Source organism: Episyrphus balteatus, chromosome 3, assembly GCF_945859705.1.
Source record: "Episyrphus balteatus chromosome 3, idEpiBalt1.1, whole genome shotgun sequence".
In the NCBI taxonomy this organism is placed as follows: Eukaryota; Metazoa; Arthropoda; class Insecta; order Diptera; family Syrphidae; genus Episyrphus; species Episyrphus balteatus.
This window is the reverse complement of record NC_079136.1, coordinates 85,540,054-85,567,974: the sequence shown is the minus strand read 5'-3', so window position 1 is coordinate 85,567,974 and position 27,921 is coordinate 85,540,054. Positions and strand designations below refer to the sequence as shown.

The 27,921-nt window shown below is 30.6% G+C and overlaps 1 protein-coding gene across 2 annotated transcripts in view; it reads right to left on the bottom strand.

The window, feature by feature from the left end:
* The window catches only part of LOC129916818 (neuroligin-3), a 198,763-nt gene that overhangs the window by 53,590 nt on the left and 117,252 nt on the right, over nt 1-27,921 (bottom strand). For both annotated transcript variants that reach the window (XM_055996974.1, XM_055996973.1), the window contains 4 exons: nt 25,103-25,563; nt 19,206-19,324; nt 18,752-19,018; nt 3,188-4,165 (listed from right to left, as the gene is read on the bottom strand). In XM_055996974.1, the coding sequence (XP_055852949.1) occupies nt 3,188-4,165; nt 18,752-19,018; nt 19,206-19,324; nt 25,103-25,563 (1,825 nt within the window). The remainder of the gene's footprint in view (nt 1-3,187; nt 4,166-18,751; nt 19,019-19,205; nt 19,325-25,102; nt 25,564-27,921) is intronic.

Below are 27,921 nucleotides of genomic sequence, written 5' to 3'. Positions count from 1 at the left end.
GAACGCCAAGCTATCGCAAACAACTTGCTCAAAAAGCTTTGGAATACAAGACAGCTTAGATATAGGTCTGTAATTGACTATATTGGATTTATCTCCTTTTTTAAAAACAGGAGTAATAAACGCTTGTTTCCAAATGCTAGGAAATTTACCTAATTTGAGAGATAATTCAAAAATAAGTTTAAGTGGAAGAAATAAAACTGACCTACAATTTTTCAAAACTGCTGCAGGAATACCGTCTTGTCCGACAGAATAATCTTCATGTAGTAATGAAAGAAAATGGGATACTTTACAAGTATCAATTTGAATATTATTAAATGTAACTTGTGGGCAATTTTCTAAATAAAGGAAGTAATCTACGTCCACATTGGCGGGTATGCCAATAAAAGATTGACAGAAGTTAGTCGCAAAAGCATCGCAAATATCTGAAGTACTCTTTTAGATGTTTATAATAGAAAAAAAAAAAGAAAAAAACAGGTTAATTTTTCCAGTCATTGTTGAAACTAATTGGTGATTTTAAATTAAAAATGGAACAGTCTTATATTTTTTAAAACATGAAAAAAGTTAAATTTTTTTTAGTTTGCGTATTTTTTGGAACTTGTGAGTCCTACCGATAGCAACCCTTTAAGCCCAATCTAAACAAAAAAGATCACTTGTTCGCTACTTTAGTATTAATTGTATAAGAGAATAGTGGGTTGATGCGGCTAAATTGTTAAATAAGTCGTGTTTTATTGGAAGCTTAGTACTTAGTTGAATAAGATTTTACAGGGTAAGCAACAAAAAACGATTGGTATGGATAACCATAATCATTTTTTTCAAAAAAACAAAACCGACTTCCATGGATCAAAACTGGGTTTTATGATTTTTCTAACAGTTTCTATGGCCAGAACTGAACGAAATTGAAAAGCAGGCACCAGCTTTCCAATATAAAAAGAATTATCAAAATTGGTTCACTCAGTCCAAAGTTGAAGTAACAAACACAAAAATAATACAATCGAATTGAATACGTCCTCCTTTTTGGAAGTCGGCAAAAAGTAAATATTTATACAGTTAATTTTGATTAACTAACTTAAAATAAATTAAAAAATAACAACAAAATTTTATTTTATTGTATTATAGGCGGGAGATGCAACTTCCTAAAAAGTGACGTAAAATAGAAACAAATAAAAAAAACAAATATGGACTATAATTCTTATCGTTCGTTTTAACAAACGTCCTCAATGGCTGATGGAAACATTCAATTCGGACTTTTTTTCAGTACACAGAGAAAAATATGACCACCTTTAAACTAACAGATTGCCTTATTGTTTTCTTGTTTATTTGTTTTCTAAGGAAATCTCATTAAAACCAACGATTAAGAAGGTTTTTCCATAGAGATTTCTTATTATTTTTATAGAGAAAATCTTCTTAAAAGTTGAGTGAAAAATTAATAATTTTTTTTTTCAACTTGGCACTAGAACAAAAATCGCGATCAATATTTGTATAGCAGATTGGTTCAGGTGGTAAGGTGTGCGACTGATGATTTAAAGTTTTCAGTTCGATCCCCTTCTTGGTCGTCATTATTTTTTCTTGGTAAAACCCTACAAGTGCAGATTTTAAAACAATATAAATAAAACCCGATTGTTTTAATAATGTTACCTTCTTGGATGAAAACCATAACTAGAGAAATCTTACTGTTTTTGTTCTATTTGATGTGATCTATTTTTCTCTGTGTACACTGAGGGAAAAACCGCAACGTAAAATGTAATATGTTCAAAGTTGATTTCATGTTGAAAAAACTAACATGAAATATCTTTAAATTAAAATTGAAACAACTTGAAAAATTTTTTTTTATTTTTGCCGGACTTCAGCTTTTGTTGCATTTTATCACCCTGATTTCCAACAGTGAGATAGCACAGTGGTAAAGCATTCGCCTAGTGTCCCAAGAGTTGTAGGTTCGATCCCCAGCGGCTGGCAATTTATCTTTTTTTTTTTTTTAATAAATAGATGCTTTTTTTCAAAGTTGAAACAACTTTGATTTAAAAATGTTTTATAAAGGCAAACCACTTTAAACGAACGATGTTCTACTTTGATTTTAAAATTTTTGTCTTCAACGCAAAATCATTCCGAAAAATAGTTGAATCAACGTGGTTCTCGTTGATTTTAAGTTGCTTTTTCCCTCAGTGTGCAAAATGGAAATCAAATGAAGCTATCTAAATTAAAAATTTTTTGTTTAATTGTTATCAGTTGAGAATTCTTATTTCTTATTTATTTAAACATAGTTTCTACTCGAATAACTAAAAATCATTTACTACGAAGTTAATAATGACAGTTGTAGATTTCTTTTCAAATCATTTGTTTAGATCTATATGTATTGTATAGTAAAGGTACCTTGATATTTCTCAATTATTTGTAGAATTTTGTTTCATTCCAAATGACTTCGTTATAACTGTCTTCCTTTCTAATATCCAGATAACATTTTTCAAAACAAACAACCCAGAAACAGTTAACACTAATTTATGCCCTTAAACCATTTTATGACGCATATATTATCTATCAGTGCATCCCATCTCTAGAATTGTTTATTATTACCCCCAACTTCCATCAGGATTTCTCCTGTCTAGTTTATAACTTTTCAACCTACTTAAAAGAAGGACTAACAAAAAAAAAAAAGTAATATCTTCCAGCCATTCACTTTTTATAATAAGGCTCTCTAAAAAAAAAAACAAAAAAAACTTACATAAACTTAGAAGCATTTTTATTTCCAAAATGAAACCTTTATTAGCCCCAGTGGATAGGATGGATGTGTTTTATCCTCCGGTCTTAACACTAACATCGGCTATTTATTTATTTTTTACGACAGTCCCAGAATTATTATACCTTTTTCAAGTTCTATGTTTATAGACTCACTTCGGTCAGGATTTTTTAATATGTAGATAGCGCGCGGACATTTCCAGAATAATATTCTTAAAAAAAAAATCTAATAAAATAAAATTTATATAACCGCGCTAGAAGACTCATAGTCAATGAAAAATTATATTTCAAATAAGCTTGCGACTTAAAGCTTAAATAGTTATTCAATACGCAAGAGCTTTTTTCTTTTGTAGGTATATAAAGAATTTGCCAGGAAGAGAATGAAAGAATGCATAAAATTTTACATCATCAATACTGCAAATGAATTGGAGGGATTATATAGGTATTTTGTACTCACCCACGCTATGACGTGATGCAGATGACAAATTTCTAGGTAGAGTCATGCAGTCTCCAGAATTGTTCACCATTGTATTTCCAGTGCTAGGTGTATTGCTATTTGCATTGCCACCACCACCGCCACCTACGCCACCCATGCCGGTGGAATTGCGCCCGTAATTCATTGAGTTCGAGTGATGCATCGCACCCACTTTTGGCAAAGTCATCATTCCCGGATTGTAAGCATTGTTGGCATTTCCCCCACCACCGCCCATTCCACCGCCGCCGCCGACCACATTTCCCCCACCCCCGCCGCTCATATTCCTTCCGAAAGTTTGTGTTCCTTTGAGTTGCATATGCTCACGCGACGAAGGAGCTTGCTGCTGTTGTTGTTGTTGTTGTTGCTGCTGGTGCTGCTGCTGCTGCTTACTACTTACGGCATACGTGACATTACTTCCACTATTACTGACATTGCTGACATCTGCGGCACTCTGCTGCACTGCATTCGATGGAATTTTCGTTGTCTGGATGCCACAACTGCTGTTGATTTGCATTGCATTGGAACAAATGTGGGGCGGGGGCTTAACGTCACCCGACAGCAGGATAGCACCCTGATCGTGGTTCTCGACGTCGACGATGACATTCGCACTCTGCGAATGTCCCATGTGATAATGGGCGTGTTTAATCGGATCGAAAGCCACTTGTTGGTGCATTCCACGCTGCTGATACTGCTTCTGAAGTGTCTTCACCTCTAGCCGAGTCTTGTCACGTTGATAGTACACTCCGGCAAATATTAGCACGTTCAAAATGAGGAGGCTGCATCCGATTGCTATTGTTACGCTTAGCGCTGTCGAATAGGCAGCATAGCCGGCTGCCTCGAATCCAGATAGAGTATCTGTGGTAGCATTAACAATGGTTGTTGGTGCGAACACAGCGCCAGTATAGTTGCCAGCAACTGGGATGCAAGTGGTAAATACATTCGGTTCAACTGTTGTAATACCTACAAGAAGTCAGGAAGAGAAGAGAGAGAGAGAGAAAGATTATTATAGAGGATTTAATTGCTTTCTTGTGAAAGGATTTGTGATAAGGATTTGTGGGTGAACAAGAATATCTAAAAAAAAAGGAAACTCATTTTGTTGAACTCTGATGGAAGATATTGACGAACAACTTAGGTACTATGCACAGAGGAATTTTATTGCAGCTTAAGAAGTGCATTCCGTTGTGTTTAACTTTGGAATTACATTGAACCGCAAAAATGATGTTATGTAAAAAACGAGACAAAAGATAACAAAAATGAGAAGACATTAAAAGTTAGAGAGATGAAAAGAGATTTAATTCCTCTGGGAATTTTCGACTAGGAAGCTTATGAAACTTTGATTTACCTATAACACTGGTTTACAAAACTTTTTTTTGAGTTCTTCGGACCTTATTCTTTTGTATAAGGAAAATTTAGTAAAGGTTTCTTTAAGAACTGTTTTCCATCTTTCGATACCTGTTTTAATCTTTTTATATTTTTTATTATGTATTGCCTGAGATGAATTCAAATGAATTAAGTGTGTTCGGCTTCATATATCATAAAGGAGATAATGACGTTATAAAATTTATAAAAATACCAAACATCTGAGGATATCTTGGACAGTAAAAAAGATATCGGAAAGATTTAAACAGATTTAAAAAGGTGGAAAATAGTTCTTAAAAAAACCGTTACTAAATTTGCTCAAACAATTTTTCTTATATAAAAGAATAAGGTCCGAAGTACTGCATTTTCTAACGGTAATGTTTCAAAAACGTGAGCTGATTAATTTTTTTTTTACTTCGGATTCGAGTTCAGAACACCGTTAACCTTCAGAAAAGTGTTTTTTTTTTTCGGCAACAAAAAAAAAAGAGGTTTACGGACGATGATTTTACGTGATAATATTATATTAATTGTTTTATTTTAAAAGCTTACAAAAAAAAAATTATACCATTAAAAAGCTTAATATTTCTTTTAAAGAATAAGACAATTTTGAAATTTTTACAATGCTCGAAAAGTATAAAAATAATTTACTGAAAACAATCATTTTCATCAAAAAAAGCAAAGAAATCATGAATTTTTATCTTCTCACGTCATTAATTCCAATTTTTCCCTAACCCTAACCTATACAAAATTGTATACCATCTGAAAGCTTATTGTCTTATAAGTTTGAGATTTTTTGAACGCTGAAAAAAAAAGCTAAAAATTTCTTTTACCCAAAATAATCATTTTGTCATAGCCCCAACACGTGTACAACGTTCAAACAAAACGTTATTAGCTTATTTTCAAAATTTTTTAGAATTTTTTCTTAAATGCAGTTATTCTTAAGTTAATCTCATCTATCTATAGCAAAAAAAATGAATTCTCTACGAATTCGTGCTTAGATTTTAGCCCAAATTTCATCTTTCCGTTTTACCCCTGTTTACCCTATTAAATGACGGAATTTTTAAAAATCCTTCATTTGGATTAAGGTTTAGGTTATTATCTTTTAAATAAGATATAGAATTTTTTTGTATCTCTAATAGTTTATTTTTAGTTTTGAATTGAAATTTTTCGCCGCGAGAGTGTAACGTTAGAAAATGGCGTCACTTTTTTGTGGTGGCTGCCATGGTTCATCGATTTATAAGACGTTATCACGTCAAAAGTTTAATTTTGTTTACCAGTGTAATAGTCTGTGAAACGGCCGATTATAGGTTAAAATTAAAAGGAAAGTTAATACAGAAAATAAAAAAAATATGGTTGCCACTCTTAAAATGGGAACTTCTAATTATTCTAAATTCGGGTATTTTTTGAAAATTATTTTGTTTTTGACAATGCTACGTTTGACACTTGATTTCGAAAACTTCGAATATTCCTTGGACCATACTGCCCATAATCTCGTAAAGGCCCTAACTACACTTTTCTTAGTTCTGAGTTATAGAGGGAAACAGTAAATGTAATATCGCAAATTTCATATAAAAATGAAAAAAATCAAAAGTTCATTTTGAATTTTCTGACGTATTTGAAGACCAAGGCTAAAAAAATAAATGAGAATAAATCAGAGACAATGCCTTAACTCAAAATATGTTAAAAAATCAAAATCGAAAATTTTGTAGTTAGGGCCTTTACGAAATTATGGGCAGCATAGCTGAAAGCAGCTCTATGTCAATAACCAAAACTACCGGATTTGCCAAACGTCTTTATAGAATCGTCGCTAAATCTTCGCCATTTAGAAGGAAATATAATGTACCACTGCTGTCTTGACTGTCTCAATTATTATACCTAATAAAATAACAACTTTAATTTAATTTTATCATTAATCTTAAAAGTAAAAAAAACTTTCTCAATTTCCAAATAAAGTATGATATTATATTTTTTTACAATAAAGAATTTTTTACAAATTTTAAAGAAAATTATTTTTTATATAGAATTTTTCTTAAAAAACATTTCACTAAAAAATTGGTATGAAAAAAAATTAAAAAACTACGGTTCGAGAAAACCAAAGAAAAGAATGATTTCTCAAAAAAAAAAAAACAAAAATTTTTCAAAGTTTTTAAATTAAGATAACTAAAAAGTTTTTCGTTGAAATCGGTTTAGTCGGTTATGAGGAGTATATGATCAAAAAACGGTTCTATGGGAGGTATCGTTAATAACGGATCAAATTTTTATTTGTACTTTTCAATCGACAAGTACCTACCGTTCGTTAAGTTTGATAAAAAATAAAAAATACTGTAGCACGAATTGTCGTGGATGCGACAACAAAGGAAGGAGCAAGGATAGTGGCTAACAACTCTCACCTGAACTATTATTGTGTGCGTGTACCTAATTTTTTGCAAGGAACTTTAATTTTCCGCAAATTTCGAAGCAGATATGAACTTTTTCATGACAATGATAATCTTGTAGACTCTGTCAATTCCTCGCAAGAGTTAGTAGGTACCTACTAATGAAATAAAATGCACGACTGGGTCGCACGAACTTGCTCTTAGAGTTTAAGTTGCTTAAATTTTTAAGACTTTTTATATAGAAATTTTGAAAAAAAAAAAAATAAAATTCGTTTAAAAAAAAAATTAAATAAAATCTGAAATTAAATTGCCCTCCAAAACAAGTATGCAGTTTTGATTGATATATTAAGATGCATTTTTAGAAAAAAAAAATTCAAAATCGTTAGAGCCGTTTTTTAAAAAACTAATTTTTTATAAATAATTTTTTGGAGAAAAAGTTTTAAAATAAAATTGGTATGCCATTCTTTAGAAATCACTAATCAACAACTAAAAACAAAATTTCAAAAAAATTCAATGTCCCGTTTTCAAAAATTTGATTTAAAAAAAAAAATTTTCAAATTTTTTTTTTAAATCCAAAAATTATTTTTTTCGAAATCTTATTTTTGGCTTATATTTAAATTATATAAATGCTTCTTCACAAAAAGTTTCGTTGAAATCGAATAAGCAGTTTCGGAGATAATCGGATTTGAAAAAAACGGTTCTATGGCAGGTACCGTTAATAATGATTCTCAAAAAAAATTTTTTTCATTGAAAGATAGACCTTAGCTTAAAACTAACATTTGAATTTTTTAAACAAAATCGTTAGAGCCGTTTTCGAGATATTTCAATTTTACTAAAATCGGTATATGACAAGTACCGTTATTTTTGGTCCAAAAAAATTAATTCCAAAAACCCCTCTGGAGAGTCGCCAAATAACGCTACATACCAAGTTTGACATTAATCGGTCCATCCGTTTAGGCTGTAGCTCCTTATACAGACAGACAGACAGACTGACAGACAGACTGACAGACAGACAGACAGACAGACAGACGGACTTAAGGGACACACTTTTTTGGCATTGTCTACCATCGTAATGTCATGGAAAAATGTTATCTCAACTTTTTTTTTTGTACGAATGCATAACTTGATATATAGTACCTATATCGCAAGTAAAAAAACCTTTTAGGTAGTGAAACCCAGCCTCTACCACCTCTCGAAGGAGGAGAGATATATTGAAAAGGTTTAAACGGATTAAAAAAAAAAAAAACAACAATTAAAAACAATATTAAAAACATCAATTTTGTTTTTCAAACGCACACCAAAAACCTTAAGAAAAGTGTATTTAAGTATAACAAAAAAAAAAAGTTTTATTTGAAAAACTCATATTTTTGACAGATAGGTATTTTAAATTGTGACTTTTAGAAAAACAAAAATTTAGCATTTGACATCCTCATCAAGCTGATATTCCATGATCTATTCAATCCGTCATTCTCAAAGAATCAACTTTTAAATAATCTTTTGTTGATAACTTGAGAGGTACTATCTCTCGATTCACTCAGTGAATGACAATTACAATTACAATGAATATTAATTTTCAATCAAATTTTATGAATGATACGTTTTATTAAATTCCAAGAAAAGTATCAAACAAGAAACTAAAAATAGATTTTTATTTTGTTTAGGTTTATTTTATTTGTTGTTGGTGATTCGGAGAAAAAAAATTAGTATCTATGTATCTACGAATATGATGAATTTTTTGTTCTACTCGAAAGTTCTGCGAAAAAAAAATTACAATTCCAAAAAAGAAAATGCCATTTTGGAATGTCAATTTTGAAAAAGACAGCTTTTCATTGTTTCATTAATATACGATTTAATATTAATATGCAATTTTTATTAAATGTAACTCTCATTTCCTTGAAAATTTAATTTAGATAATAGTTGAGAATATATATTTTTAATTATTTATTATTAAAAATATTTAAGTAATTTCAGGGAAGAACACCGAAAAAGTCAACAAAATAAGTGAAATAATTGTAATGTTTCTTAACGGTTTTGTGTTCTTTTTTTCAATGGAAGCGTTTTATGAATTTCACTCAATTTTCAGTTTGTTTTTGTTTTTTTTTGATAATTATTTCATTAAATTTTAAGAGAATATTTCACATACCTAATAAGAAGTAAAAAAAAAAAATGGTTCTCAATACCCCAAGGGAAATCTGTCAGATAATAAGAATAATACATTTTACTACTTTTATATAAGCTAAAGGTTTTTTTCTTAAATCTTCCTACATCAATTAGACCTGTAGCCCATATACCTAAAAGTAAAAATAAATTTTACTATAAAGGTCACAGAAAAAGAAATATTTAAAAGAATGATTTATGCAATCGGTTATAATTTGACAAAAAGAAAATAATTTACAAGAAACGAGACTCGAGAAATTAAATGAAGTAATGTGGGCATTTGGTACGTGGAAGCTGAAAGTATTACTTTTGGCACTACTTGAAATTTATAGAGCATGTAAAAACTATTAGACCAGTGCCGATGCCTTCAAAAACATTAAAAAGTACAAACAAATCATAGTAGGAAAAGGAGGTGAATATGATAAAAATGGAAGGAAAAATAAATTACGGGCGAACCAAGTTCAGGAAGTGGGTGGGTTGAGTTTTTAATGGTAAAAAATGGTATATCTCGATTTCCGGCAAAACTACAAATCCTATAGAAAAAAGTTGTATGGCAAAGTTGTAGGTAATAAAAAGATCTACAACATTTGTATGAACAATTTTTTCACATAACCCCAAAATTTATGTGAAAAATTAAAAAAACCGAGTTTTTGGTTTTTTATTTTTATATTTTTCAAAAACAAAAATTTTTCTACGAAATTTGGTGAAAACTTACCTTATTATGTCCCAAATACACTGTAATTTATTTGATTTAAAATATTAATTTGTTTACCTTATTTTGACTTAATACCAAAAAAACACCCTAATTTTCAATTGAAAATTCACGTGTCAAAATATCAGCTTTTTTCAAAAAGTCGGTGGGCATTTCGTTCGTTAAAATGTCTATTTTCTGATGGTGTAAAAAAAATTTACATTAGTATACTATAGAACATGTTCTAGTAAAATTCAAAAAATGAAAAAAGCTTGAATTCGAAAAAAATTTTTTATCATTGTTTACAATTTTGGCCTATTTATTCAAATTTACACTTTAATTACTCAAAAAACGTAAGATTTCATGTTACATTGATAAATCTTACGTTTTTTGAGTAATTAAAGTGTAAATTTGAATAAATAGGCCAAAATTGTAAACAATGATAAAAATTTTTTTTCGAATTCAAGCTTTTTTAATTTTTTGAATTTGACTAGAACATGTTCTATAGTATACTAATGTAAATTTTTTTTTACACCATCAGAAAATAGACATTTTAACGAACGAAATGCCCACCGACTTTTTGAAAAAAGCTGATATTTTGACACGTGAATTTTCAATTGAAAATTAGGGTGTTTTTTTGGTATTAAGTCAAAATAAGGTACAAAAATTAATATTTTAAATCAAATAAATTACATTGTATTTAGGACATAATAAGGTAAGTTTTCACCAAATTTTGTAGAAAAATTTTTGTTTTTGAAAAAGATAAAAATAAAAAACCAAAAACTCGGTTTTTTGAATTTTTCACATACATTTTGAGGTTATGTGAAAAAATTGTTCATACAAAAGTTGTAGATCTTTTTATTACCTACAACTTTGCCATACAACTTTTTTCTATAGGATTTGTAGTTTTGCCGGAAATCGAGATATACCATTTTTTACCATTAAAAACTCAACCCACCCACTTCCCGAACTCGGCTCGCCCGTAATTTATTTTTCCTTTAATTTTGACCATATTCACCTCCTTTTTCAATGGGTTTCATTCTACTATGATTTTTTTTGGTTTCAAAAATTATCGACCCTGGTCTATATAGATAAAATGAAAAGCAAATAAAAGAACTTATTTCTGAATACGATTTTTTGATTCCTTAGAAATTAGGAATTTCCTTAGAAGTATCCATATAAAAAAAAAAAACACCCTTTAACTACACCCATATCAAAGCATTTTTTATTTCCAAGTTTTCTGAGCAACTCTGTTGAAATTTCCTATGGTTAACTTTCATTGTTTTAGTTATCTAAGTTTAGAAAGTAAGATGTTTGTTTTATTACCATGAAGTTTTTTTGTTAAAATCGAATTCTATTAAAATCAAGTCTATTACTAAGGTCCAATCTTTTGTAAACACTTTTGATACCAATGAAATCTATTTTCGTCCTTTTCTCTCTTGAAAGAACATAAGAATTTGTCAGCAATTACATGAAGCCTCAAGAGGCGCGACTCTTTTTAAACATAATGAGTGCAAAAGAGAAAAAAGATGAAAGAAAAAATTATCCGACCGGAGAGTCGTGGGTCGTGAGTCCGAGACTCTTTTTTGACGTTTCTTTTTCCACTTTTTCTTTTTTCAACATTCCCTCACATTTCTTTTTGCTTCTTGGTGCAATACAACAACAACAAATTTTAATTCAAAAGATAAATGTCAAATTGAGTCCTTGACTCAAGAGGCATCGTGTAATAGTACGCGCCTCACAGAATGATTACACACCGACAAACAATTTTGGTTCTATAAAGCTTTACAGATGCAATTGTTGCTTCTTTAAAGCATTATAGAAGCAAAATTGTTAGTAGGGCAGCCACACAAAAAAATATAAAAGTTCTGACCTGGGATTGCGACTAAATTTTTCATATAGTTTTTGGGTCGCTGAAACCGAATCCGAAGTCTATTTTGGGGTATCACGTCAGGTTTTCGAGATAACCTCATAAAATGTCACGAAAACAAAACATTTGTTTCTCTGATCTGGATGTGCGAATATGTTAATCATATAGTTTTTAGATCACTGAATCCAGATTCGAAGTCAATTTCGCCCTATCACGTCAGGTTTCTGGGATATCCTCAAAAAAATGTCAAAACCAAAAAAACAAAAGTTTTTACCTGGGGTTGCGACTAAATTCTTCATATAGTTTTTGGGTCGCTGAAACCGAATCCGAAGTCTATTTTGGCGTATCACGTCAGGTTTTTGAAATATCCTCAAAAAATGTCTAAGCTTAAAAAATCTGTAATTTTTTGAGGATATCTCAAAAACCTGGGGTCGAATTACGGCACACGATTACGATCATACGTTAACGTTTTGAATATTTCTATCTCTATTTAATTATTAGAAAACGACAGGGACACATAGCAACCATTCGTTAACGAACGTATGCCGTAATTCGACCCCTGACGTGATACGAAAAAATAGAGTTCGAATTCGATTTTAGCAACCCAAAAACTATATGGAAAACCTAGACACAACCCCAGATAAGAAATTTTGTTTTTTTGGTTTTGACATTTTTTTGAGGATATCTCAACGTGATAGGGCAAAATTGACTTCGAATCTGGATTCAACGGTCCAAAAACTATATACCTAACATATTTGCACATCCAGATCAGAAACAATTTTTTTTGTTTTCGTGACATTTTTTGAGGTTATCTCGAAAACCTGACGTGATGGGGAAAAACAGACTTCGGATTCGGTTTCAGCGACCCAAAAACTGAAAAGCTATATGAAAAACTTAGTCGCAACCCCAGGTCAGAACTTTTATTTTTTTTTGTGTGGCTGTGTATCAAAAGAAAATTCGAAAAAAGAGTCAAGCCTCTTGAGGCTTAATGTAATAGCTGACTTTGAAAGTTCCTTTACCATTTTACCAAGTTTTCACTTCTAGACGTTTACATTTTTGAATAAAAGTCATTAATATTTTATAGCCGCATGGCAAAGCGTTTTTCTTATGAGGTTCAGGGAAACCTAACAAAAACGTCTTCTTTCTTCCTTATACCTTCCAGCAGAAAGCTTAATTTTTGGTTTAAAAAACAATTTTTGTAGTTTTTCCAAAAAAAAATAGCGCTAGAAAGAAATAAAAATTTTTTACTTTTGTAAATTTCCCACTTTTTCACTTTTTAGGCCATTGTGGTTATACCTTTAACAAATTGTTTTTAAGGCTTGGCCACACGGGAGGGTACGCGGTAGAGGTACAGGTAACGGTACGGGTATTTGTATGGAAAAAATTCCAAACTGACACATCAACGTTTGGGTGTGGAATTTTTTTAATACAAATATCGTTGCCGCTACCCGTACCGCTACCGCGTACCCTCCGGTGTGGCCAAGCCTTTATACAAAAAATATATAGTTTCCGCAATTTTTGTTTTAATTTTCTAGCCCGAAAAACCATACAAAAATGCGTTTGAAAATTTTCACTTTTGTACTTTTTCACTTTTTGAGCCAATGTAGTTAAAAGCCACTTTATGCAAAAACTCAATAAGTCAACATTTTCAAAATCATTTTGTGATAGTTTTTTCGACCAAAAAATTAAAAATAATGATGCAGAAAGCTTATTTTTTCGTTTGAAATTTTTGTAGTTTTTTTTCAAAAACAAATGGAGCTTGAAAGAAATAAATTTTTTTAACTTTTGTAAATTTCCCACTTTTTCACTTTTTAGGTCATTGTTAAGCCTTAAGGCTTTAAAAGTATAACTACAACGGCAACTTTTTGCGAAAAGTCAAAAAGTGATAGATTTCAAACTCATTTTATGACAGTTTTTACGACGACAAAATAAAAAATAATGATGCAAAAAGCTTATTTTTTGGTTTCCAAAAAAATTTTTGGTAGTTTTTTCCAAAAATTTTTACAAAAACAAATATTGCTAGAACGAAATAAAAAAATTTAAATTTTTATCCAATCAAAATTTTGATTGGAAAAAAGGTCACGAAAATAGGATAAATTAAAAAAATTTAATTTTGTAAATTTCCCACTTTTTCACTTTTTAGGTCATTGTAGTTATGGCTTTAACATGAAAAAAACGTTGTTGTGCGACGTTGTTGTGAACGCACCTTTAATAAATGTGAACCTATCTTTAATCATTAATAAGTTTCTGAACGCATTCATTAAAATTTTAATGGAAACCTTACCACAAATATCATTCCAAACTGGAAGTGCGATAAATAACGCCCTCTCCCTTCCGGAAATTTTATCTTCTACAAGCTAAGCTAAGACGAGAACTTACAATATACAATGGTGAATGACAAATTTGAGTGAAGTTGGTGGAAGTTGAATGATTGAATGATGGAATTTGAATGAATGGAACATGAAACAGCTGTTGTTTAATTAGGTTGAATTGAATCGCAAAATGCAAGGTGCAAACACAATGCATTAAGGCGATTACACTTTGCATTTTCTTTTTCGATACTTTTTTTACGTAGTTGAGTGCAGTTAAAACGTAGTTCAACAATATCTAAATCAGGTTTAAAAAATATCAAAAAGTAGGTATATTATATATACCTGTGTTTTTGTCTTCAAAAAGTGTAGTTAATAGCAACAACAAATACTATACAAAATAATGAAACTATTTTGGTATAATTGTGTTTAAATTTTTTGCAAATAAAAAAAAATAAAGAAATTGGCGCTCGAATTTCGAGGGCGGGGTCGGCTAGTTTTCATTAAAGTGTCATCTATTGGCAAAATATTCAGAATTGCAAGCAATATTTTTATTGTCAAAAATTGCCTTTGAAACAGGGCACACTATTTATGCAAAAAATAAAAAAAAAAACTTTCATCATAAAATGTCCTTTTCAAAAGAAAAAGTTTGCAAATTTTTGACGAATTCAAAATAAACCCTTTGGATATGTTATAGTATGGAAAAGATTCATAACAAGAAAGGAGAAAAAAACTGCTTTGAACAGCACAAATAAATTTTCTTAGAAAAACAAACTTTAAAAAAAGATTCAAAAAAACCAAATTTGAAAGTAAAAAAAACCAAAACTTTTTAACAGAACACACATACATAGGTATATGAATGAATCCTTTTTTTTATCCCACTTGAGGGTTTGATATATTTATGTATGTAAAAATCTGGGGTGTTTTTTTATTTGCCTTTAAAAAGGGTGCACTGAGATAGAAACCTTCTTGTCACGTATTCTTTTGGTCACTTAAATTCTATAGGGAAATGAGCAAAACAAATAAAAATGCAAAGTGACTTTTCTGTGTGTAAAAAATATTCACATTCAGTGACTTTTTCTTTTTTTTTTTCTATAGTGTGTGTGTATATTTGGGTCTGTCAAATACGCCCTAGTATTGCCTCTAAGGGATAGATATTTGACAATTTCATCACCATCACAAGCTGTCATTGCCGCTTCTTTTATTGAACTGGGACTTACTTTTTAGGAGCAATTCAATATCGTTCTAACGAGCAAATGGAAAAACTTCTGTGGGGGAAATCGGGATGATGTGATGATGGGGTAGAATGAACAAACTGGACATACTCATATATTCTACTCTATAGATACTAATATATCTTTTTTTCTCTACCAGCATCGCCTTTTGAGATACACACAAATATACATCATTCGGATGGCCACAGTTGCTTCATTTGTTTGAATAGGCTGTCCGCAAATGTCCCACTCGTAAAAATGCCTCATACAATTTGTAAATAATGCATAGAATGTATGTAGCTTTTAATGGGTACAATATTGCCATCATAAATAAAATTGATTGATGATATCTACTCACATTTTAACTTAAGATAAGTTTGGTTGGGAAAAAAAAATACGTGAGTTCGATATAAGATTGAAAAACCAAACAAGATGAAAAGAAAGGCAACCTATATTGTTATTTGTATCGTTTATGAAGCTTATTTTTGGATACCTGTAGCCATTCCATATGAAACTTTTTCGTTCAACTTGGGCAACTGAGATTGAAAATAAAGGGCGAAATGTAGCCAGTTCAGGGTCGTTTACATGAAAAGAAATTAAATGAAATTAAGTTCAATTTCAGTATAGTTACATTTCTCCTGATTTATATAAATCTGAAAATATTTAATAAGCGGACAAGAATTTCATTTTTGGAATACTTTTTATTGCAAGCAAATTTTTACCCCAATGCTGTCAGTATTGAAACAAAACTACATAAAACAAGCTAAAAGTTGTAACAAAACAATTAAGCTAAAACATCGATATCGTTTGGGCAGGACAAGACTCAAAAATGATAAAACAACTGCCATAAATGAAAGACTCTCGTCGCATACTTCCGAAGTCCAGAATACTGAGCAGCATACTTTTTAGAATAAAACTTCAACGCTTTGGCGGATATTTTAATGCGAAGTATAACATTTGGTTGGTCATTGTTATGAGTAACAAGGTACATAAATAAAATCAATAGCTGACCTTATACTGTACAGTAGATAGCGGTGAAAAATGGTGGTTTTTTAAATAGACTTTCCGGAAACTTTCTAGAAACCTCTTGTTTAGTGACTCGATACACGTAGTAGTTTCTCTTAGAAAAAGAAATACCACAGAAACAGAACAATTATAAGGGCTAACGAATTAAAGGTTCCAAAGACACGTAATCGAAAACAACCTAATCATTTTTCCAGAATACAGAAATATTAAAAACAGGTAAATTGACAGTTCTGTCAACTACTTAGAACTAGGAGTTTCACTGGAGCATTAGAAAGTGGTCAAAACGTCAAACCTTCTTGTGTATTTGGAAAATGTAGGTACATAGGTATATGAAGTACAGAGTGCGAAAACTTTATTCAATCAACGGAACAGTCTAAAATTTTGAAAGCAGATACAACCAATCAAACCTGGGCCAGATGCATTCAAGGAAATATAGGTACAGCATTTTTGGACAAACTCATCAGGAACAATACTGAAAAAAGTATAATCTTTTGTCAGCTACTTCAAATGAAAATGTGAAGTCGATTCATAAGCAACATGGAAAAAATTCAATGACAACAATATATCAAGTGATCAACATAGCAATTTTGGTTCTTCTTGGCACAGGAAATTGGCTTTCTACTACATTCGCATCTTAAATCGGGCTACATAAAAAAGAGACTTTTTTCATTAGCATTTCGACTGTCTATTTAAACTCAGGGTTTAAAGCAGTTCAATCTTTTTTGGAAAATTGGTAAAGAAAGTGGCGATATACACGTACGTCTGCCTTCAGATCATTCGATAACGATACCAGTCATATACCGATTTTGGAAAATTTGTTAAAAAAATCAAAATGTTAATTTTGAAGAAGGATTTTTTAATGGATTTTTTTTTTGAAAATAATTAGTAACTGTTCCTGTAATAGAACGTTTTTTAATCTGACTATCTCCCAAACTAGTTATTTGATTGCAATACTATATTTTTAATATAAATCAAAAATAAAACTTTGAAAATTAATTTTTGGGTAAAAAAAAAATTGTATTTTTGTTTTTTTTTTTTTGAAAATCAAATTTTTCGAAAACGAACAGTTATTCGTTTAAATTTTGGTATTATAATAAATCAACATCGACTAGTAAAATTGCCTCAAAATTACATGGGTTCCAATTTTATTTGAATTTTTTTTAATCATTTCTAGAAAACTAGATGCTGTTTTTTCTTTTGAAAAACGATTTTTTTTTTTTTTTTTTTAATTTACCAAAGTTCTATATAAAAAGTTTTAAAAATTTTGGCAAATTGAACTCTAAGAGCAAGTTCTAGAGACCCATCAGTCGTGCATTTTATTAATTTTTTTTTTATGCGTAGATACACATCCTTACATCGGTAATCACATACAAAAAAAAAACTAGAATGAAAACGTTTTCAAGACATTATTTTCGAAGTTTTTTGTTGTTATTTTCTCAAGCATACTTAGTATTTGAGCTTCATTTGGCTCATTTCAGAATTTTAAATCATAGGTAATAATCAAAACATTTTCCGAAAGTCGTATTTTAAATGAAATTTTAGTAAAAAAAGGAAAACTCGTGTTCGAGTATTGTCTGATTGTTGGCGAAAGAAACAAGACTTTTTTCTAAAATATCTTAGATATAACCAGTTTCGTAAAGATAGACAACTTCGCGCCTTGGTTGTTTTTCGAGTTTTTATCTACATATAACTTAAAAAGCAAGCCGAATTTGTAATTTTCACATAAGTAACTTCTTGTAGATAATTTAATTTTTTATCGATGTAGATCCCTTTCCAAATTTTATAAACAAAATATTGTGAAAAATATTAAGAAAAACAATTCAACAAAAGAAAAAAAAAAAAAAGAAAGCATTTGAAGTTAAATAAAAATTAAGTCTGCAGTTGCCTCAAAGTCCTGCACAGTTTTCACATCCCTCAACGGTTGGTGAGATAGAAAAAAGGATTCACAATATAGTGTCAAAAAGAAGATGAAGAATTTTCAATTTTTAAAGACATTTTTTAGTCCATCGCCCTACTTTGCTTTACTCCATTCTTTTTTAACAACTAATAATTGTAAACGACATTTGCATTATCTACGAACCATTATCAACAATGTATCAATCTGACAGTAGTGAATAAGGATCCTAAAATTTAACGGTATGTACTTTAAGTACAAAAATTTCTGTCAGCACTTTATGAATGTGAAAAGTTTTACAAAGGAAAATTTAAAAAAAAATGGAAAATTCTCGAATCAGTACACTGAGGGAAAAAATAAATTGAAGTTGAAACATCGTTGTTTCAAAGATAAACTACTTTGATTTATGTGACTTTAAGATACAAAACCATACAAAATTAACCTTTTTTCCACGTTGATTTTAAAATGGTCATCTTCAACGCAAAATCATTCCGAATAATAGTTAAATCAATGTGGTTTTCATTGATTTTACATAGTTTTATGGTGGCTTTTCCCTAAGTGTAACGTCTCAACATCAAATATGTATTATAAATAGTGAATGAGTTCCTTTACGATAATGTTTGGACAATTTTACTTTTAGTCTTTACTTACCACCAAGCACTCCAACCATATATCCATTGGACGATGAATTCCCTCGACCGCCCTTCTTGCCCATGGCCTCTTCCACAATCTGCATACGAGACGAAAAGGGATCCGGTTTAACTGGGCCCTCATACAGATCCATATCGTCGTGATTTTTGAAAAGATTATGTCTGGCGATAGCGTCCTCCATTCCAGTTCGTAATAACTCCGGAATGAGTCGCAACCAAATCGAAAGTTGATGGGCTCGAAAATGGTTCTTTATACGTGGCTTCATTCCTGCGGAAAGAACGACACAAAATTTCAACACGATTAGACCGAACCAACATAGTACATTTATATTTGTTTTTTGGTGTGTTTGCTTGACATGTGATTTTAAGAGAGTGTTGATGGGTTCAATGAGCTGTATAGTGGTGTATGTATGTAAACTTGTAAACAGTTATTGTGAATGTATATATGCTCTTACCAATTTCCAAGTATTTTTGATGAAGTGGATCATAGCTCTCCCAGTTGATACTGCGAAATCTATTTCGTTCCTTTGATGCTGGTAATACAGAGTCCTGTCGATGAACTTCATTCGGATTTCTGTTTATGGAATTGATAGAATCAAAGGGAATGATTTTGATGATTACAATTTCATGTTTGTGTAGGAGTATAAGAACATTGGGATTTCAAAAAGGACGACAATGAACGATGGTTTCTATGGGTTTTTGTGTTTTCTTCCATTTTATGTGTAGTACAAAGGAACTTGTTACATTCAATATAATAACTTGCCTTAAGAAGGAAAGAAAGAGAGAGATTTGAGGCGCAAAATGTTCAAAAGACTTTGATGATGCCAATGTATTGATTAATACCCTTATTTTGTATTTCTATTGAATTTTAGAAAAAGGGTGTGGTTTTTTCTAAGCTTTACTGATAAGTAAATGTATTTGATTGAATTTTGAACTTTATTAAAGATATTTCTTTTTATAAATTTAAATGAAAACAAATGATTTCTAATTTTGTCCGAATTAAAGCAGAAACAAAACAAAAGAAATTGTCAGTGAGGCAAGTTTTGGAAAAGAAAAAAGAATATCAAGTCGAGTATCCACGCCTAAAGTAGTAGATTCAGCCTAGCCAGATTGCCCATAAATCGATTGACGCTATAGACATTTCTCCAGAATTATGGACGTCGGAATGTTTCAAGGAGCCAACATACCAAGGAGTAGCTAATTTACGAATGCGGACATCCCAACTAACAATTTTGCTTCTATAAAGCTTTATAGAAGCAGAAGAAGCATAAATAAAGCTTTACAGAAGCAAAATTGTTGGTCGGGATCCAGGCCATCATCAACAAAAAGAAACACTGAACATTTTTGACGTCAGACTATTATAATCGCATAAGATTCCTAAGTCTTTTTCCCACTCAGCAAAACATTAGAAAATATAAGCAATAAGGTGGGTCAAAAAAATCAAAATTCTTTTGTTTGATTTTGTACTCTGAAAAATCGATTGCTAGACACCTCTAGAATATACACACCAAATATGAGATCTTTATATTAATGGGAAGGTCCTCCGCTTCGCAATTTTCCATTTTTATATCAAGCTCATTCCTACTAAAAAAATAAAATGCACGACTGGGTCGCACGAACTTGCTCTTAGAGTTAAAGTTGCTTAAATTTTTAAGACTTTTTATATAGAAATTTGGAAAAAAAAAAATAAAATTCGTTTAAAAAAAAAAATTAAATAAAATCTGAAATTAAATTGCCCTCCAAAACAAGTATGCAGTTTTGATTGATATATTAAGATGCATTTTTAGAAAAAAAAATTTCAAAATCGTTAGAGCCGTTTTTTAAAAAACTAATTTTTTATAAATAATTTTTTGGAGAAAAAGTTTTAAAATAAAATTGGTATGATATTCTTTAGAAATCACTAATCAACATCTAAAAACAAAATTTCAAAAAAATTCAATGTCCTGTTTTCGAAAATTTGATTAAAAAAAAAAAAAATTCAAAATTTTTTAAAAAATCCAAAAATTATTTTTTTCAAAATCTTATTTTTGGCTTATATTTAAATTATATAAATGCTTCTTCACAAAAAGTTTCGTTGAAATCGAATAAGCAGTTTCGGAGATAATCGGATTTGAAAAAAACGGTTCTATGGCAGGTACCGTTAATAATGATTCTCAAAAAAAATTTTTTTCATTGAAAGATAGACCTTAGCTTAAAACTAACATTTGAATTTTTTAAACAAAATCGTTAGAGCCGCTTTCGAGATATTTCAATTTTACTAAAATCGGTATATGACAAGTACCGTTATTTTTGGTCCAAAAAAATTAATTCCAAAAACCCCTCTGGAGAGTCGCCAAATAACGCTACATACCAAGTTTGACATTAATCGGTCCATCCGTTTAGGCTGTAGCTCCTTATACAGACAGACAGACAGACAGACTGACAGACAGACTGACAGACTGACAGACTGACAGACTGACAGACTGACAGACTGACAGACTGACAGACTGACAGACTGACAGACTGACAGACTGACAGACTGACAGACTGACAGACTGACAGACTGACAGACTGACAGACTGACAGACTGACAGACTGACAGACTGACAGACTGACAGACAGACTGATAGACAGACAGACAGACAGACAGACGGACTTCCGGGACCCACTTTTTTGGCATTGTCTACCATCGTAATGTCATGGAAAAATGTTATCTCAACTTTTTTTTTTTGTACGAATGCATAACTTGATATACAGGGTGTCCCAAAAGTAATGGATCAAACGAAATATGCTGATAGGAGAACTTAAGGGCTCTCAGAATTTGGTAACTTGTTCATCCCAAATCCTTACGGTTTTCGATTTAATGCAATTCTTGTGAAATTTCGAAAAATCCCTACTTTGCAACAGTATTTTGCTTCCTGCGCCCATTATTGATTTTTGTTTTTTAAAATTCTTTTATAAAAGTATTGCCAAATAATTTGGAACAATTAATTAATCAAAATATTTTTTATTCCATACGCCATTTCGCTGCAAATTAACTAACAGTTTCAAGTTTTATAAAAAATCAATTTCTAACTTTTATTTGAGAGCAACACCGCAAAAAAAATTTGTACGGTGTGAAAATCGTTTATTATTTTAAAAAGTTGCCCTGTTATTCTAGTTCTCAAAAATGTATAAAAGTTCGCAAAGTTGCAGTAAGATCGCATAATATTACAATTTGAATTCAACAAAACAGGGTTTTTCAGAACAAAAAACAACCAAAAATAAACACATTTTCTCGAACTGTTATTTGTTTATTTTTCTTTGAACAAAAGCCTCTATTTTTGTTTGTATTTTTGCTCTGAAAAACCCTGTTTTGTTGAATTCAAATTGTAATATTATGCGATATAACTGCAACTTTGCGAATTTTTATACGTTTTTGAGAACTAGAATAACAGGGCAACTTTTTAAAATAATAAACCATTCTCACACCGTTCAAATTTTTTTGGCGGTGTTGCTCTCAAATAAAAGTTAGAAATTGATTTTTTATGAAACTTGAAACTGTTAGTTAATTTGCAGCGAAATGGCGTATGGGATAAAAAACATTTTGATTAATTAATTGTTCCTAATTATTTGCCAATGTTTTTGTAAAAGTATTTTAAAAAACAAAAATCAATAATGGGCGCAGGAAGCAAAATACTGTTGCAAAGTAGGGATTTTTCGAAATTTCACAAGAATTGCATTAAATCGAAAACCGTAAGGATTTGTGATGAACAAGTTACCAAATTCTGAGAGCCCTTAAGTTCTCCTATCAGCATATTTCGTTTGATCCATTACTTTTGGGACACCCTGTATAGTACCTATATCGCAAGTAAAAATCAGTTATTTTATTAAATGACTTTTTAGCAAATTTCTTTACATATTCTTGTAGAAAATTGAACGCTCTACAAAAAAGGCCTCAAACACTTTTTTCGTTTATCTAACCGTAACCGTTTAGTAGATATTTGAGGTCCAAAAATCGAGAAAATATTTAAAAATTCGTTTTTTGTTCTTAATTTTGTAACAAATTGAAAAATTATAATAAGCAAACGCGCATGACATATTCTAGTAGGAAACAGATTGCTCAAAAATGGTCTCACAAAAATGGTCTCGATAACTTTTAATTATTAATCTAACCATTTGAAAGATATTCGAGATCAAAGTTAAAAAAATTATAAGAACATTTTTTACTTTTAAAAATTTTCCAAATCACTGAAACTTCATTATTTTCAAATTATCAAGATGTATTCTTGTAGGGGCTTAAACGTTCTACAACATCAAATTGATTGCTTTAACCGTATAGAAGATATTCGTATCCAAATCGCAATGCATATCTTCTAAACGGATGGTGGACAAACGATGAATTTTGGTATGGATAATGAACCTGAAGTGAAAAATCGATTGCAACTGGTGCCATACGTCTTTCTTAACCCTTTCGAACCCAAACTATGAAAATCAATATTAAAAAAAGTTTTTTTTTAGTATTATCGTGTCAAAAACATCACAACTAAGAAATATGAATAGTAAAAAGTTATTTTCCAAAATAAATAATAGCAAAACTAATGTGTTACTCTCATGTTACATGTAAGTAACATGCACTGCCTATGACCACCAAAAAAGTCGGACAACTGAGGAAATAATTTTTTATAGAACAATAATGTATGATACCAATTTCTTCTAAGCCAAAAATACAAATCACTTTCTGGATTAACATTTTTATAACTTTTTTTTCAAAAGTATGACCTATATGGTTATACAAAAAAAAAAAAAAAAAATTAGCAGAAAAAAGAGAAAAATGTGAATTTCAGTCCCTTTTTCGATAAAAAAAAATTAAAAGTATGATATTTGACTAACTTTTTGTACTAATCCAGTAGCTAGGCATTATTATCTTTCAATTAAGCCATCGAAACCCAAAAAATTATTTAATGGAATATTTTTTTACGAATTTTTAAATATACATACATAATGTTACATGAGAGTAACGCTGGTACCGAAAGGGATAAATTTTGAGCGTTTAAGACGATATTTCATTTTTCAGACTCCTTATAAAAAAATCAAAAATTTGCTCTAAAATTTTGTTGAATGGTGGACAAACGAATATTTTGGGTGTACAAAATGGTCAAAATTTTTTAGTTCAAAAATTTTGATGACGCAGTTCTGGCTTCATGGAGCTTAATCCAAAAGCCTGGAAGCTGTATAATGACGATCAAAAGCCGTTTGGGTAGAATGGTGAACGCAAGTGAAAAGGGACCTGGATGGAGGAACTTTTTTGGTTGAAATCCAAATTAACAATGGATTGTTATTGTAGCCCCATCTTGAGGTTTTGGTCACCATAAGTGAGAAAAATGATGTAGATTCCAATATACAAAAAATCGCCAGGAATAACTTCATTTCTGGTATATTTAATCATAATATAGTTAAATATACCAGAAACTAGTTAAAATTATCAGAAATATAGTTAAACATACCAGAAGTTAAGTTATCCATGCGTTATTTTCTTTTGTGTATGTGTTTTTGTTAATAACTCTGTTTTTTTTTTTTCAACTAACAAATATGTTCTATAACTCTTATGATTTCTCAAGCTTCATCAGTTACACTTGATTTAATCGCTATATTTATGTAAAACCCTACTTCTTTTTCAGATAAACAAACATTTCTTTTAAACTAAGTAGATGATTACAAAACACAATACTAATAAGCCTTTTAAGCTCAGCCAAGTGATGTGTGTAAGAAAAGATGAAAAAATTGGTTGGGATAGAAAAAGAGACGATTATACTCCTAGATCGGCTATATTTACATGTAATTCGGTATTAATGTCTTGAATAAAAATATATATGATAGGCAACCTTCTTCTTACCTACATCATTCTACGATTAACGAAAATAACACACACCCCACAACTTTTTGCTCCACTTAAATATCAGTAAATCGCCTTCACATCCATATATATTATAAACATGAAAGACAAAAATAAAAAGGAATACAAAAAAAACCGATCCCTTTTTAATGTAATTCCAAAATATAAATCACTTTTAAATCTCTTTATTAACTATGAGACATTTTGAAATCACAAAATCTTTTTGTTCGTCCTGGAAGAGAATGTTTTTAAAGGACACCAATGTAAGACTAGCAATATCCCTCTCACAACCACATCATACATTTATACTTTTTCACACATAACACTTAATTTCTTTTTAGACCACCCCTAAAGCGAAGGCCATCAACAGAAGTATCTATATAGGAACGAGGTATCTCTATATCTCTTCTTTTTGTCCGAATGTTCTAATTTCATCAGAGTGCACATAGAGCACTTATATCACAAAACCCATAAATTTCATCTGTCCAATTAACTCACCCAGTGCGAGCAAAGTTCGTCCAAAAAATAATAACTGCTTCGGACAATGCTATCTCAGACTTTGTATAGTTGGTCGGGAAATGACTAAAACCATCGACTAGGGGTGCTCCAAATATATATGGCAAATCCTCTCCATGAACGGTGCCCATACGTTGCGGGTAGTCGCCATCCTTTGTCTGGTAATCGAACACATAGAAATAACATCTGGTACCCGTACTACTCGAGGATGATGACGATGACGACGACGACGAGGATCCTGACTTGTCTTGACTAATGCCACCATTTCCACTGCTACCACCACCACCACCACCACCGCCTCCTGGGGGTGTATTCGCAAGCATATCGCCAGTGCGGATAATTGGTGCCACAAATTGAGCATCCGAGAGTGCAGCGACTGCGGTGTCTCTGGTATTGATTGGATGCTGTGATGTTCTATCCCAGTCAGTGTACTCGTTGACAATCTAACTCCACGATGTCCATTCAATTCAATAGTGTCCCGGAAAAGATACAAAATAAAAAAAAAAAAAAAAGAAAATTGAAAGGAAAAAAAATGTTTATTCAGTTTTCAGTTTGAGTTCATAAAGAATTTATGTTTTCTGTTTTTCTTTTTTTTTTTATATATTTTCAAATAAAAGTCACCAGAGCGCAAAGTATTTTTTTTTTTGTTGAAGAGCTTTTATTGCTGATTTTGAATTCGATTGCAACAAATTATTTTTTTTTTGTTGGGGTGAATGCAATATAGCAAAGTCCCGGAGCTGATAGGACATATTCAGAGTTTTTCATCGTTCTTTTTTTTATCGTTGATTTAAAATTGGGAAGAGAGATGACAAAAAAAAAAAATAAATAAATATAAAAAAAAAAAAATCCTTGCGAACTAAGGGAGAACAGAAGGAAAATAAACGTAAAAATATTGTATATCTAAAAAACTGGATGTTGTATATATTTAAGTTATCAACAGATGGTAGCTTTTCCCGGAGCTGTTTTGCGATATTAGGTTTGGAGGATGTAATATTTTATAGATAACGAAAGACAGGTATTTCGTCGAGTCCTTCCTTTGACAATTACTCACTTTAGCGTGGCCCTTATGGACATGGACAGCAGCAGGGCTTCTGCTTTTCTGCAATGATAATTTCCTTTTTCTAGGATTCTTTGACTATCTATCTGCACGTGTATACATATACTGAGTAAAGAAGAAGCAAAATTTCGATACAAAATTATGTAACATGAATGAAAAAACCAAGGTGAACAAGCTTAAAAGGTTCGTGTTTTTCTAAAAATTCTTTGGCATAAATGGGGTTTGAACTTTTTTTTTTTCTTTCTTGTAATATTAAATCAAATTTCTTCAAAGCTAAAAAAAAAGAAAAAAACTAACAGGATACCAAAGAATTGACGTTGTTATAAAATCAATAATAAAAAAAGCAAGTTCCGATAAATTTTAATCAAAAATTTGAAATTTTTCTATAATATATAACTTTTTTTGTATGTCTTCATGAATCTATGTGCTTTTATGTGTGTAGAATGCTGGGCAAATAATTTTTCAACATCAAAAACTTTGTTAAAATAAAGAAATTCTTAACTTTAAATCGTATGGATTCTGAGGATATGGTACGATAATTTATTGAAAGATCAAGTATTTAACCAGCTATTATTAAAGTTTTAGTTTATTTTTTTTTTTTTAGTTTTTAGAAATCTGGCTTCTGTTCAATATTTAGATTAAATTTAAGAGTGTTGAAACTTACCATTATATTAGATGTTCAAAATAGAAATTTGTGTTTATCTATGGGTTTGAAAATATTAGATAGTTCAATGGTTTTCTGATATTTTATATATTTTCGATTTTTGTAACTTTAAAATCGATCATTTAGATTGAATTCTGTACATACTGTCAAGTAGTAGATACTATTACTTTTCCTACAAGTCATTTAGAAAAATGGTGCTAACGTAACCCCTACTTTGAGGCTTTGATCTATGAGTTTGTAGAATAGGGTGTGTCACTTTTGCATGGCGGCTAAAAAGGACGATGTAATAGTACTCAAAAATCAAAAGTTGTATTGGGTCTCAGGTTTAAGAACATGTAAAAGAAAATTAAAATATCCTTCGTCTTTGCCTCGCTCAAATCAGTTATTTTTCATATTCTTAGATCCCACCATAGGACCACCTACCATCATCGTAATACCAGTTTTCCTAATATCTAAATAAACAGTTTGCACATGGGTTGCCTAGCGACAGCCTGTCAAGGCATAGGATTTCCACATTTTAATGTTAATTTTAAGAGTATTTTTCGACTACTCTAGATAATATTTTAAAAAAAGTTAAAAGGTTATTTTTTAACAAAAGGTGATAGAAAAAAGATTGATACTGAAATTGATAGATATTATAGGTAAAAAAGTCACACATACAAACAAAAATGTAAAAAAACTGAAACCCGAGATTTGGACGTTTAAAAGTCAAAACCGTACAATTCCATGTATGAGAAATAATAAACCAAAAATCAACATAAATGGTATATGTATAACTTATTATGGATTCTTTTCAAGATATTTCTTTTTTTTTTTGGCAAAAAAAGACAAAATTTTAAAATATTTTTTTCGGGACCTTCGTTTTTATGGGCTTATTGAACATAGTAAAACTGCTTGCTTGTTGTTTTTTTTTTCTAATTTACCATCAAAATATGGATTTAGGGACAAAATCGGTTTCTTAGACCTTGAGTCGTTGCAAATTTTTTACTTCGCCAATTGACAGCCGATTTTGATTTTTGTAAATGTTTTAGAAGAGAAACATTTAGACCTTTGAACAATAGCTATATAAAATGTGTGGTT